The following is a 14,615-nucleotide window of genomic DNA, read 5'->3' as shown; positions in this document are numbered from 1 at the left end:
GGGGGATGTGGACTTACGTGAGCACGTAGTTCACACTGACAATACAGTGAGGTCTGGAAGAGCGGCTGTTGTGGACGATGGTGGCATAGCTCTGAACCCACACCCAACCTCCATGCTTTGACAACATACGGTAATACTTTGTGGTGACCTGCCCCTTCACCAGTACTACAGTAAATAAATCCAAATCAAAGAGAGAAGCATAGATGAATCTTGATTCTGGCACCAACAGTTTAAACATGAAAACAAATGTATTGTGTGGGACCATTAGAATATGTTACCAAGAAGGGTGCAACTAATGACTATTTCAAGAGTCAACTAGTCATCGACCACTGTAACGACAACTAATCAGATTATGAACTGCAAAATAAGATAAACAAAACAATGACTTTTATTTATATTTATTGCAGCAATAAAATACATTTTCTTTCTTTCAGCAAGAGCATTTACTGCACAATAATAGGAATGCATGACGAAGTTTTATACACATATTCCATTCAATATTCAACTAATATTGCAGCAACAATAAAATACTTTTTTTCCCTTCAACAAAAGTGCATTTTGTGCATAAATATTCTAGTGCCTAACAAGTTTTGTTAAATAACTAAACACTCAAAACTTGCAATAAGCAATACAACAAACATTTTTCCTTGAAAAAGTGCATGACACGACTAACAATTTGTCAACGACTAAATTAGTCATCAACTGTTTGTCAATTAGTCAACTAGTCGTTGCAGCCCTTATTACCAAAGCAATAGACTTACTATTATCTGTGTAGTTTTCAAAATATGTATTCATTTTCTTTTCCAAAAATAAGAAGAAAATGTACTTTGTGCTTATCTACTATTACAATTGTGCATTAAAGCCTTGAAAATATCAATGATATCACAAATGCACGTTTTCCTTGTGAAATCAGAAAAAATTCTCTTTCTATATTTTCTGTACAGTGTTTGTACAGAGTTTATATTAATGTTTAAAGGACTTTAACCTTGAAAGTCCAGTTTACCTTTGTTGGAAAATGTACCATTTACATTATGATGGTGATAAAGTAATAACAATTGTCATATTATCTATTACATTTTCAGAGAGTAAGTAGCAAAGTGTAACTGGCTCCATTTCAAAAGGAACTTGACCAGCTCTAAATGTAAAAAGGTCATGAGATAACTTTTATTATGATTTGGCCCTTTATAAATAAAATTTGATTTGATTTTGATTTGAACTTTCCCAACACAAACACAAATATTCATACAATAATAGTAGATCAAAAAAATTACTTTGGAGATTTTCTGAAAATTCAGATAAATTTTTTACACATCTGGATAAAAACTTGATCAGTTTGATATTTTATGTACTCCCTTCAAGATAAAAATGTGAGACATTGTCTCAATATGTTGAGTAAATAAAGCACCATACAAATGTACCTACAGTATATGATCCATGTGGATTCTGATCTTAATACATGTCTTGCTAAATACTTGGATTTGCCAGTAATTAGATGCTTTAAAATGAATTTCTTTCCCTCAGTGTTCACTGTTTAATTGCCTCCATTGTGTCAGTTTTTCACACTCTACACTATAATCAAAATATATTCCTAAACATTAAAGGTGTAGGAGACTTTCATGACCAATTTTTCATCAAATCTGTTAAACCTCAATCATAGCCTAAGTATCACGAATCCATAAGTCTTTCCGTGATTACTCACCTGAATCTCTTGCATTATGGTGAACAATTTCAAAGTGCCATCCACCATAAACAAACCATGTGTTTACAAACAGAGCCGGGAGGTAACTCAGGCATGTTCGGAATTTTGTTGCGACATGCATTGTGGAAAATGGAAGTTCGCACAGCTGCCTAGCAGCGGCAGCAGCAGTGCAGCCATATGATATTATATGGCTGCAACAAACACGACGCAGAAACATCTGAAACACAGAAACGGCTGGAGGAATATGCATAGAGGAAAGGAGCTCCTGCCGTTTCCGCGTCATGTCTGTAGCAGCTGCTGCTGCCAGGTGGCTGCGCGAACCTCCGTTTCCCAAAATGCACGTCCTGACAAAATTCCAAAGATGCCAGAGTTACCTCCTGGCTCTGTTTGTAAACAAATGGTTTGTTTATGGTGGATGGCATTTCGAAACTGTTCACCGTGAAGCAAGAGATTCAGGTGTGTAATCACAGAAAGACTTACGGATTCATGATACTTAGGCTATGACTGGGGTTTTACAGATCTGATGAAAAATTGGTCATGAAAGTCTCCCACAGCTTTAAGGAATTAATCTCAACTAGTTCATCCAGACACTGAATCCATTGGATTAGCATAATCTCTGTAACAGAAATATATGGGCTACAGGAAATGAGTGTGTCCCATAAATAAAAGTTTTTTGCCATTACGGAGATCAGTGCATCAATGTGCTCCTCAAAGATGGAGCACCAAGCACATGACATCTACATGTCAAACATGCACTCTTGCCAAGTTAATCTATTTTGACTTGTTTTGACGCTACATTAAAAGAGACCAAGTGGGACACAGTGGTATGTGAGAAATCAAAGGGAGGAAGTATTTTTACATGAATAGCTGTGTTTCCATCCAGCTTCCTTTTACATTCTCATTTTACATTACAAAAAAAATACCTGGACAGGGCCCCCTACAGAGGACTCATGATGTTGATGAAGATGATGAACAGCTCAAGTAGTTGATAGAAACAAACATTAATTTGCACTTCTTATACAAACTGGAAATTTGGTTAAAATTTGACATACATGTGGATGGAAATTTGTTGAAGGAGAATGTTAAAGACATTGAGGAATGAATACTTCTGACAGTGACATTGAAATACGGTTCTGGTTGTTGCAGCAGCAGCTCTGTCTGGCTCTATCTTAGTTTAGTGTTGTTTTCATGTTCTAGTTCTGATGTTTGTGTTTCCTGATTTGTCTCTCACAACACTGGAAAACATTATTGCAAACACTTCTGTGTGTTTAAGGCAGACTCCAAACTGTTGTGTTTATACTTACATAAATGGTGAGCATAACGTAAATGGAAAACATCGCAGGCATGTACATGATGGTACAGGGTTTTCTCTATCAGGTCCTGAGGTTCGTAACCTGTCAGATCTGCCACCCTGGCTCCAGCAGACACGAGAAACAATGCTACAGTGAGGAGCCACTTGGATAAAATGTCATCTTATCTATAGGATATAGTGTATACCAATATTTTATAATTTACTTTTCTGAATGGCATTTACATATGCACCTGCAGAGTTAAGGAACTTTCTTACCTTGAGTCTAAGAAGATAAGTTTGAAGTCCAAACTGGCCCGAAACATGAACATGTTGCTGTGAAGTTTGATCTCAGTGATGCCGCTCGGAGGCAAAGAGTGACCGACTGCTACCAGACCTACAGTCTGGTAACAGGATTCATACAGCACCATATCCATCATGTACTGACGTACTTTTAGGTAGCCACTGCAGTGAATAACCTGTTAAAAGAGAACGTGTGTTTTGATACTGATACATAGTTCTAGAATTCATGAATAATATGTGTCCTGTGTGTGGTTTCTGTACATATACATGTTGGAACACTGTGATTTATAAAGTTGTAAATTCTTTTCTGGCTCCAAGAATTTACTTAAATTTTGACCAGTGATGAGGATGGAACTGCCAAACAGTGGACATGCATGTCAAATTCCTTGGCTTTACAAGAGACTTATAAAGATGTATGATTATGATTTCTCATGGTCACACCAGAGTTAATGCATTTTGAAAGATTTGTTGATTTTTTTCTCCAGCAGTGTGAAATTCAGACAATTGGAATTTAAACATCTCTACTGTCTAGAGAAAAATGGTCCCAAAATATATTGTATCAAGAAAATTCTTCGATGGCAGTTGAAATATGAAGTTTTGCTCAGAAACATTATCATCAGCCACAGTGATTGGTGGGTGACATTTCCAATCTCAAGGATCCCCATTTTGGTCACTTCCTTAAAAGACAACAAAGGCAAACATTCCACTTCTCATGTGCTTGTGAGTTAACTCATAATTCATTCTTATATCCATGTATGGCTTACTGTTACTATTCATCACATTAAAACACTCTTTAATTATTTTACTATCTTTAATATGATATTTATCTATCCTATGCTTTCTTTTGATAAAATTTCAATCTTTTTATGATTATCTTTTCCTGTAGGTATTCCATTTATTTATTTACAAGGACACTGACCTGTCTTTATATGAATTTCTCTATATTATGTAAATAAAACTGTGTCAGCCAATTATCTTCACATCAGTGGCGGCTGCTGGTCTTTAAAATGGGAAGTTCATCTCACAGCTCCATCATAAAACTTGTATTATAGCAATGCAATTAAAAATAAAAGGAATACATAATTGAGGCTGTTATGCTTCACCTATACCATAAAACCACAGCAACACACACTTGCAGGTGTATGACATGAGCCTTTTTCTCTTCAGCTGATGTAGTCACAGCACTTTGGCAAACGACCTCTCTTCCATTGATATCCACATGGGACTGAGCTCCAATGTGCTCCGATGCTGGTATGTTTCAACATCACTGTCAGTCAAAACGGGTTCAGCCTTTCGGACCCATACCTACTCTTTTGAACAGTTCATCCAATCCAACATCCAAAGTCCATCGTCCTGGCCTGCCTACAGACCCATTCACCCCCAGAGATGCTGAACGTCCGTGGGAGGATTTTGGGTGGGATGATTTTATGCATTTAGCCAATGACTACCATTCTTCCCTGCAGTGATAAAAACAGCTCGATACTGCCTCATAGACAATCCATTGACGCTCAGCGTCATTGGGGAATTCAGCAGTGCAGGCTACTAATATGGTCATGAGCTTTGGGTCATGACCAAAAGGACAAGATCCCGGATACAAGCGATCGAAATGAGTTTCCTCCGCAGGGTGGCTGGGATAGGGTGAGGAGCTCAGCCACCAGGGAGGAACTCGGAGTAGAGCCGCTGCTCCTCCATATCGAGAGGGGCCAGCAGAGGTGGCTCGGGCATCTGTTTCGAATGTCTCCTGGACGCCGCCCTGGGGAGGTGTTCTGGGCATGTCCCACTAGGAGGAGGCCTCGGGGAAGACCTAGGACACATTGGAAAGACTATGTCTCTCGGCTGGCCTGGGAACGCCTCAGAGGAGAGGGAAGTCTGGGCATCCCTTCTTAGACTGTTGCCCCCGCGACCCGGCCCCAGATGGTGGATAATGGATGGATGGATGGAGGCTACTAATACGAGAATGAATTCACATCTGAAAGCAAATGATGAACAGCTGACCAGAACGACAGCCATAAAATTAAGTGCATGCTTCCGCAATTTTAATGTAAATGTAATTTGTATCTTTATTGTAAATTCGACAGTGCAGTTCTACCCTTTCATTTCCTGAAATGTTAGGGGAAGTTCAGCTTCCCTTGTTGTGTCAAAGCAATCACCTCTGCTTCAAATGCATTTTGCACTGGCAAAGCAATCAGCACTTTACTGTTCCTCTTTGAGGATTTATTTGTAGTTGTGGTTGGTTCTTGCAGAGGATTGTGGGCAGTTATATAGTGCAGAAGACGTAAAGGATTCAAAGATGCATCCTTAAAATGTCTCTAAAAGAAGTCCTTGGAAGGATCCTGGAGATTGGGACAGTCCTACAGTGAAATCTGATGACAGCTTTATGGAAATGATTCCTTGAAGGATCCTTCCTTGAGATTGAGAAATGGCCACTGTGACCTGGATGAAACTGAATGGGAAGTTAATTTATTTTGTTGCATTTGTCATACCATTCCTTCTCACTGATTAGTGGCTGTCAGGTTTGGGAATGGAGCTCTTTGGACCAACCAAGGAATGAATGTTCCCAATGTAATTATATTGAGTCCTGTGACATCATGTTATGCATGATTTCATATGCATTATTTCATTGTTCCTGTTACAGGAACAATTCTATTCTATTCTATTCTATTCTATTCTATTCTATTCTACTCTATGACTCTTAGGATTGTGCTACTAAACTAAGAGCTGAGTGTAAATTCAGCCCATTTCATATTTAACCTCCTAAGACCCAGCTATGGGTTTTGTGTCCACATATAAAAATTTTAAAAACCGCATCTGAAAAACCTGTTGCATCATGATATTTCCAATATAGGCACTTACTTAATTAAAAAAAAAAAAAAAAGCTTGTACTTTGCTGACATTTCCCGGGTCTTAGGAGGTTATCTGACATTAATTTAAAATGAAAGCTGCAAGTCTAAGAGGTCTTGTTATGTTTATGTCCAGTGGCCTCAACTCCTCTCCTCCTGTGTCCCTTTGCCTCCATCACCTGCCTTTGCTTGCATCATGGGTGAGAGGGACTAAGACACAAAAAGAGGAGCCAAGGAAAGGAATGGAGGATGTGCAAACTGAGAAATAATAAGAGTGGTACGATTGCTGATGCAAGGGCTGTTTATAAATCAGTCATCGTATAAAATGACTGGCGATCCCTAGCTTACCATAAAACATTTATGTATGTGTTAAAATTAATAATTTAGTGGCTGCACCTACCTTATATCCTCCGCATGTCAGTCCTGCATTACGTTTAGCAAGAACACATTTCATCCTCAAGAAGAAGGAGCGCTCTATTTCATACTCTGTAACATAGAAAATACAAAGACATTTTCAATGGTAAACACAACAGCCTGTTAGCATCAGGTTGTGTCACCACTTGTATCATAAGTGACAGTAATACAATGTAATACCATCATTTAGAGAAAAAAAAGTGAAAAAAAAAAAATTAAAAACACTAGAAAGGGCTTCTTTGAGGTCAATTAAATTCACTTATTCTACTCTAAATACTGTTAGACATTTAGGCCACATTGACATCACTTTCCAGAACATTCCTTAGCCGCTCCTGTGATGTGTGTGTGTGTGGGGGGGGGTACCTATATTTGAACCATTCTTGGCTTTCTGTCCTGTGGAATTATACAGTATGAATATTCCACAGCAGTTATCTGAGTATAGTATGTTAGTGTATAATCACAAAGACATAAAAAACTAAACGCTGAAAAACACAAAGTACCTTGAGAGAAGTGATGATGCGCAGGTTGATGAAGACCAAGCACTGCTGTCATCTCATCATGGTCTGATGGGTGAATGTACTCAAATATACTGTTTCCTGTGAGCTCCACCTGCAGTACACACATTTTGCACATAAAACTGAAGCTAAAATGGATCAGCTCTTTCCTCACTTTTTCCTTCTTTGATTAGTTCATGAGATAATACAACTAAGTTGAAATATGTGCTAATTCTGCCTGTGTGGCTGACTAGAGGTTAACAATTTCTGCAACAGAACAGATTGAAAGATTTTTATAGAACTGGGATTGAGAGTGTTTTTATGGAAGTGGAATGAGACGGGAAGGCAAATTTATCCCTAGATCCCCAGTTGGTTTGTGATATTGTGATCATCTGATGTCATGGTGCTGTAAAAGTCATTTTTGGGTCCAGAGTCAATAATGCCACAGCCTGTACACTGGTTTACTATAACTTCTTCAGTTAGGCATCAGAGGGGATCCATTTCATTTATTTAACTAACAGTGATTAGGGCAATTTTCCATAGTGTTTTACTAGCAGTGAATCGTGATTTTAATCTTAAATACTGTTTAAGCTCCCAGTCCTGCATTGTATAGCTTCACTTCATGCTCAGCTAAGTGTGTTGTGCATTACATTCACGGTCCTCTGAAATGGACAGTGACAAGCAAAACACAGTGTGAAGACATGAAACAGTTCTTCTAAGTCTTATTCTATATCAGAGGAATGCAAATATGTAGATCTAGTTTGGTGGATTCACTAGGCACTAATATTAGGTAGTCAACAACAAAATTAGTTTTTTTTTTCTTCATTCACTTAAGAAATGCAACTTTTCTTAAAAACTGCATCTATTTCCTCTACTCTTTATCATTACAGTAAAGTGGTAGAAAAACTAGAAATGTTTTATGGGCTGAATGACAATAATAATGCAGCAGACTGAATACAGAGGAATGAAGAAAAGTAGACCGAGAAACAGGAAATGACATCATGGCTTAACTGCTCCTACGCTGATGTGATGTGAACACACCACATCTTGATAAAGCAATAAAAAAAATACTAACAAAGATGCATCTTTTTCAAGTTGTGGGCTAATATGTCTGTTCCCCATTAAACTCTTAACGAGTATAATTATATGATACTTGTCACCTGTGGACTTGATTATGGTTTGTTAACTGCTTTGCTGCTGACAGAGAATCTCAATACATTTCATAACTTGTGCCACAACCTGTCTGACTACATAAAGCTGTTAGCTTGGGATGTTAGCTGCCTCAACTAGCAGCTAACATCCCCATCTACTCATCTAATTAGTGGTGGCTTGTCAATAGAGGGTGCAAGGCCTACCTGTTTCACATGAAGAAGAAGAGGATAGGAATCATGACCTTAAATCATTTTACAATCATTTTGAGTATTTAAATAAATGAGCTACACATGATATAGCCTGTGAGAACCATGAATAATCTGCATTCAAGTGTAATTTAAAAGTCTTTTTGGTCGTTTAGTGAGCAGTTAAGTGACATGTTTCCTGTTTGGGGTGCAAAAATCTGCGCCTGAGGCTGTCTGTTCACCATGCTAGACTCTTAGTATACAGTATATAGGAGAGCCTCAGGGCGCAGAAAGTTGCACCCAAGCACCACCCACAGGAGTAAATGTCACAGCCTGAAAGAAATCAAGACCTTTTTCAGAGATGCAATCAACGAATAGCTCTGTAGATAATTCTACTGGGCTATGTACAAGCAGCTGGATAGCTCAGTGGGTAACATTACTGGCTTTGATGCCAGAGACCGGGGTTGGAATCCCAGCACCAGCGGTAGCATTGACATCTTTTAGCCGTTTTCAATTTTTTTATGCAATGCCCCACCAAAAAATAATTTCACCAGCCGCCACTCCACCTAATGTATTCTCACATGCATGTAAGGACAGTCAATGGATTGTTTCATATCAAAATTACTTTTCTGAACAGTTATGTAGTTCAGTAAATCTGAACTAGACAATTTCCACATGCGGAAATCGTGAGAGGGGCTCGGGGGTGGGCACGACGTTGGTTCTATTCTGAGGTCATTCAAGACAACAGGTCCCGCTCGCGATCTCAAGGTCACGTCCACATCCAGGCCCAAGTGGCGCACAGCCGAGGCAAATTTCCGGGACCACTAGATGGCACTATGAATCGGATTCAATATCGCTGTGTCATTTTGTTCGAGGCGGGAACAACATCAACCAGGTCAAGTTTGGTGTTGATTGGACCAAAAATGACTGAGTTACCGTGCGGGACCACTAGGTGGCACTGTGGGCCAGATTCAGTATTTTGTTCAGAGCGGGAGCAACATTAACCACATCAAGTTTGGTGCTGATCGGACAAAAAATGACTGAGTTACTATGCAGGACCACTGGTGGCAGTGCTCAGCCAGATTCAGTATTATTTCATTCAGGGAAGTACTAACATCAACCAGATCAAGTCTGGTGGAGATCGGACCAAAAATGACTGAGTTACCATACGGGACCACTAGGTGGCAGTATGAGCCTGATTTAGTATCATTTCATTTAAGGCTAGACTAACATCAGCTAGGTCAAGTTTGGTGCTGATCGGAACAAAAAGGACCGAGTTACCATGTGGGACCACTAGGTGGCAGTAACAGTCAGATTCAGTATTTTGTTCAGAGCGGGAGCAACATTAACCAGGTCAAGTTTGGTGCTGATCGGAACAAAAATGACCGAGTTACCGTGCGGGAGCACTAGGTGGCAGTGCTCAGCCAGATTCAGTATGTCATTCAGGGTGGGAGCAAAATTAACCAGGTCAAGTTTGGTGGAGATCAGACAAAAAATAACCAAGTTACCATGTGGGACCACTAGGTGGCAGTATGAGCCTAATTCAGTATTATTTTATTCAGGGAAGTACTATCATCAACCAGGTCAAGTTTGGTGCTGATTGAACCAAAAATGACAGAGTTACTGTGCAGGACCACTAGGTGGCAGTATCAGTCTAATTTAGTATCATTTCATTCATTCAGTATTTACAGCTTGCCCCCCCCCCTCCCCCCTTCTTAAATTCTACCTATACCCCTGCTCCAATGTAATTCGACTCTAATGACCCTTAGTAGGCCTGTCGTTGCCACGGTGACGTTCAGGCTGTTAAGGGGAATCTGCTCAGAATGCAGAGAAATAGCTCTGAAATAGGTCCGGAACAGCTGCTAATTGCGGAAAAACCGTAAAAGATAGGTGAAAACTACAATGATCATGACTGGCATGAAGAGCTCTGGAACACAAAGATGTGGTTTTCTTGCTTGTACTGTGAGAAATGAAAGAGTTACAGCAGTGTAAAAACAGTCAACTTATCAGGACAAGATCAATTCAGTTACATTACCGCCTATGAGACAGAAGAAGGGATGACCCTCCATACTACTACCTGCCATTTCACTTTAGAAAGAGCTAGGTCTTCAAACATAGGTTCATATGAAGCCCAGGAACCGTGGCTACATTTTTGGAAAAAATCATTTGCCTCCTATTTATCGTTTGGCCGGGAGGCCGAGTTATCCAGAAAATTTTGAGGTGATTTTTGTGCTCTATCCCACTCTGCTGAGTCTGGTATGCCAGGAATGTGTGCTCTGTTTTGGTCTGATCTGACAAATCTGACACTATTCTAAGACCCATCTATCAAAAACCGTAAACCTCATCCTCAAACAAGGTACATTCCTGCGGAGATGACAAAAATGTTTAGATGTTTAAATGAAGTCTGTAGGTGAAAGTATGGCGAATCAGTAGCAGTCAGAAACAAGTGGACTTTTCTGGCTGATTTTTTCCTCTCCCCATTCATTTCTATGGAATTTTTTCGCATGTTTTTCGCGAATAACTGCGAAAAATTCACGAATCTCTACGAAAAGTACAGAGCACACTATTCCCGATGAAACTGCACATTTTGATGTATTAATTGCAGGGGTACTCTCAACACCTTAGGCCCTATTAATCGGCGAAATCTTGTCCGGAAGATGAGGAATAATATGTGAAAGGCGCGAGCAACAACAATAGGTGCTTGGGCCTATGGCCCCGAGCCCCTAATTAGCTCCAAAAGATCTAACAAACATCTTCAGGGAATTATAGCGGTAGATCTAGATCAGTCTCATAATCAATAAATGCACACAGAAGGATTCATAAATGTATACTGGGATTTATGTCTCTCAACACAAAAATATTTTTCAATCTATATAAATGTAAAAAATAATCCACATATAAATTAATTATATTAAGTTCACAAATGTATTTCTGATGCATGCATAAATATTACTTGATTTAAATATATACAATTGATGCACACACAAATATTAGTTGTTTTAAATACATATAATGGAAATCCACAAATATCTCTATTTAAAAGAATTTGCAATTTTCATCTAAATCATATATCTGTGGTGTGACATTTATTCACAAACTGTTGAATCTACATTTACAAACTGCTTCCGGTTTGTGAACTTCACTGCATTTGTGTGTGAATCTTTTTGAGACTCCCCTGCCATGTCTCATACATACCATACAACCATACATGTATAATTTGGATGAAAATTGCAAATTCTTTTAAAAAGAGATATTTGTGGATTTCCATTATATATATTTAAAACAAGTAATATTTGCGTATGCATCAAATACATTTGTGAACTGTATTTATTTATATGTGGATTATTTTTACATTAATATAGATTGAAAAATATTTTTGTGTTGAGATACATTTACACTACTCACAAAAAGTTAGGGATATTCGGCTTTTGGATGAAATTTCAGGACGAACCTAAAATGCACTATAACTTTTACAGGTGAACTTAATGTGACCTTCTCTAAACTTTTGAATGCACATGTCCAACAATTCAATGTTTCAGGACTTTCTGAAAAACTTGCCATGCTTTAACAAGGAGCTTAACAGAAAAATTCACAACAGGTGTTTGATCAATGAATCCACCAATAAAGTTCCTGGTTCAGTTACATTTGGTATTTAAACAGTCCTCCTCATCATGTTGTTCACATTTTGACATCATGAGACCAAGATGACACCTAATAATTCATCAACAGTACCTCGCCATTGCGAGGCTTCAAACAGGATGTTCTCAGACAGAAGTGGCCACTGAGCTCAGAGTGTCACAGAGGGTCATCAGCAGGTTGCAACAGAGATACAGAGAGACTGGAAGAGTCACAGAAAGGCATAGAAGTGGACATCCTTTGGCCACATCCCACACTAATGACCGCTTCATTGTGTACAGTGCCCTGCAGAACCGGATGATGAATGCCACTCAACTCCAGGCACATTTAAGGGAGGTGACAGGCACCCAAGTGTCATGTCAGAGTATTCAAAACCGTTTACATCAGCGTGGTCTAAATTGCTAGAGGACCTGCAAAGGTACCTAAACACACCACCAGGCACAGGCGACATTGTTTTGCATGGGCCAGGGAGCCTTTACGCCAGATGAGGGACCAGTGGGCCTCAGTGCTGTTCTGTGATGAAAGTCAATTCATGTTGAGTAGAAATGATGGCCGCCAACGATGTTGGAAACGTCAAGGAAAGCGCTATGCATCAGCCACTGTTGTCACCAGACGAGCTTTTGGTGGTGGTGGTGTTACAGTGTGGGCAGGTGTGTCTAGTCAAAACAGAACTGCCCTACACTTTGCCCATATGACCTCAGTAACATCATTAATCCAGTCATTGTGCCCCTGCATGAACAACACAGGCCGAGTTTCATCTTCATGGACGACAATGCTCCAGCTCATTGAGGTCGCATCATCAGGGAATGGCTGCTGGAGACTGGGGTACCTCAAATGGAGTGGCCTGCACTTTCACCAGACCTGAATCCCATAAAAAACCTGTGGGATCAGCTGAGTCACTGTGTAGAGGCCTGTAACTCTGTACCCCAGAACCTCAATGACCTGAGGACCACCCATCAAGAAGAATGGGATGCCATGCCTCAGCAAACAATAAGTCAGCTTGTGAACAGCATGAGACATTATTGTCAAGCTGTAATTAATGCTCAAGGGCACACGGCAAGTTATTGAGACATTGACATTTTTTGTTGATGTATAACTACCACTGTTGTTGGCTTTTGTTTCAATAAATTGTTTGAGATGAGGAAATTACCATTGCATGCTTCTACTTAAATGACCTACTTTCATGATATAATACCACTCTAATGTAAACTTTTTACATTTTCCATAAATTTCAACCAAAAGCCAAATATCCCTAACTTTTTGTGAGTAGTGTATATATAAATCCGAGTATACATTTGTGAATCCTTCTGTGTGCATTTATTGATTATAAGACTGATCGAACTCCATTGTGAATGGCTCCAAAATGAACTTAAATGTTTCCTTCTTTTCCTAGTCACTTTACTGTAGCCAGTTTGTTTGATTAGCACTCAACTTGGTCTGGATTTTGCTTAGACATGAAATACAGTAGTGTCTTCTCTTTGACAGATGACAGCCATCACTGCCACCATGCAGAACAAGGGAGTGGTTTTAGGATAAGGTTAAAGATTCAGGACTAAAGTACATGGCCATGACTGTTGGGTTAGAATTGCCATGGTGGAGTTCATTGACTCTGCCTGAACAGAAGATTCCCATGAGCAATTGAAACGTCATTTGATTGAAGCCATTGTTGAGCCTGACTCATGAAGCACATTCAAAGAACCAGGATATGTTTCTGTTAATTGGTTCAACTTAACCAAACCATTACACTCATGCTAGTGGTCTCATGAAGGTCAAGTCAGAGAATCTGAACCGAGTTCATAGTGAATTTGCTTAAAGGAGTGAAGTTGGAACCGGGTGAACCAGTACAGACATAAATAGGCTGATGTGAGCTGCACAGTCCTTCCGAGAATAGCAAACTCTAACTTTAAACAGATATGAAGAATCTAAAAAAATAGAATTCATAATAAAATAACATAATATAAAAGCTGCCACAGCCAAAGCCTAGAAGGAAAGAGATCACAAACTGTCACTGTGTCAGTGTGTGTTGATTAATTTTTTGGTCAGTATCATGTCATTAAGGCATTATAGTTACAGCTGTTACTAATTACTAACTCATAATAATACTGTTAATTGTACAGCTGCTCTTTTGTAGTCTTAGATAATTTGAGCTTTATCATTTTTTCAGTTGAATGCTGGTGCAGTGAATAGTCTGACCACTTTTTCTACACTTCTTCTTGCACTTTTCTTTTAACCTTCTTCAATTACACCATAACTACACCAGTTTGTTCACACATGTTCCGTTCCAGTCAACCACACTTATATATTTAATAGTAGTTTACTTGAGTTGGTGTTTATTGATTTTAACTTTATACTGTTTATATGGAGACATAATAACGCTGTACAGTAATTGTTTGCTATATTCATTTATGAATTGTCACATTAGTCTTTTGTCTCTATGTCTTTGAGTCACCACATGTGACTGGTAGCAGGTCCCTTCCTAGTCTAGCAAAAGAGGTTGTAATATAATAGGGGGTATTTCTTTGTATTTAGTAACAGGTAGCATCCATCTTGTTGTGCCCTTGTGTTATTTGGTTTGGCAAAGACACAAACAATGTTCACTCTGAT

General features: G+C 39.1%; 1 protein-coding gene across 1 annotated transcript in view; it reads right to left on the bottom strand.

The window, feature by feature from the left end:
- Window positions 1–14,615, bottom strand: part of sim2 (SIM bHLH transcription factor 2) — a 44,734-nt gene that overhangs the window by 9,034 nt on the left and 21,085 nt on the right. Inside the window, exons 4-8 of the mRNA XM_030154515.1 lie at window positions 7,045–7,153; window positions 6,531–6,616; window positions 3,267–3,466; window positions 3,004–3,110; window positions 18–165 (exon numbers count right to left, since the gene is read on the bottom strand). Coding sequence (XP_030010375.1) covers window positions 18–165; window positions 3,004–3,110; window positions 3,267–3,466; window positions 6,531–6,616; window positions 7,045–7,153 — 650 coding nt within the window. The remainder of the gene's footprint in view (window positions 1–17; window positions 166–3,003; window positions 3,111–3,266; window positions 3,467–6,530; window positions 6,617–7,044; window positions 7,154–14,615) is intronic.

This window comes from Sphaeramia orbicularis, chromosome 14 (genome assembly GCF_902148855.1).
Source record: "Sphaeramia orbicularis chromosome 14, fSphaOr1.1, whole genome shotgun sequence".
Taxonomy (NCBI): Eukaryota; Metazoa; Chordata; class Actinopteri; order Kurtiformes; family Apogonidae; genus Sphaeramia; species Sphaeramia orbicularis.
The sequence above is the reverse complement of the archived record's forward strand: the minus strand, read 5'-3'. Positions and strand labels throughout refer to the sequence as shown.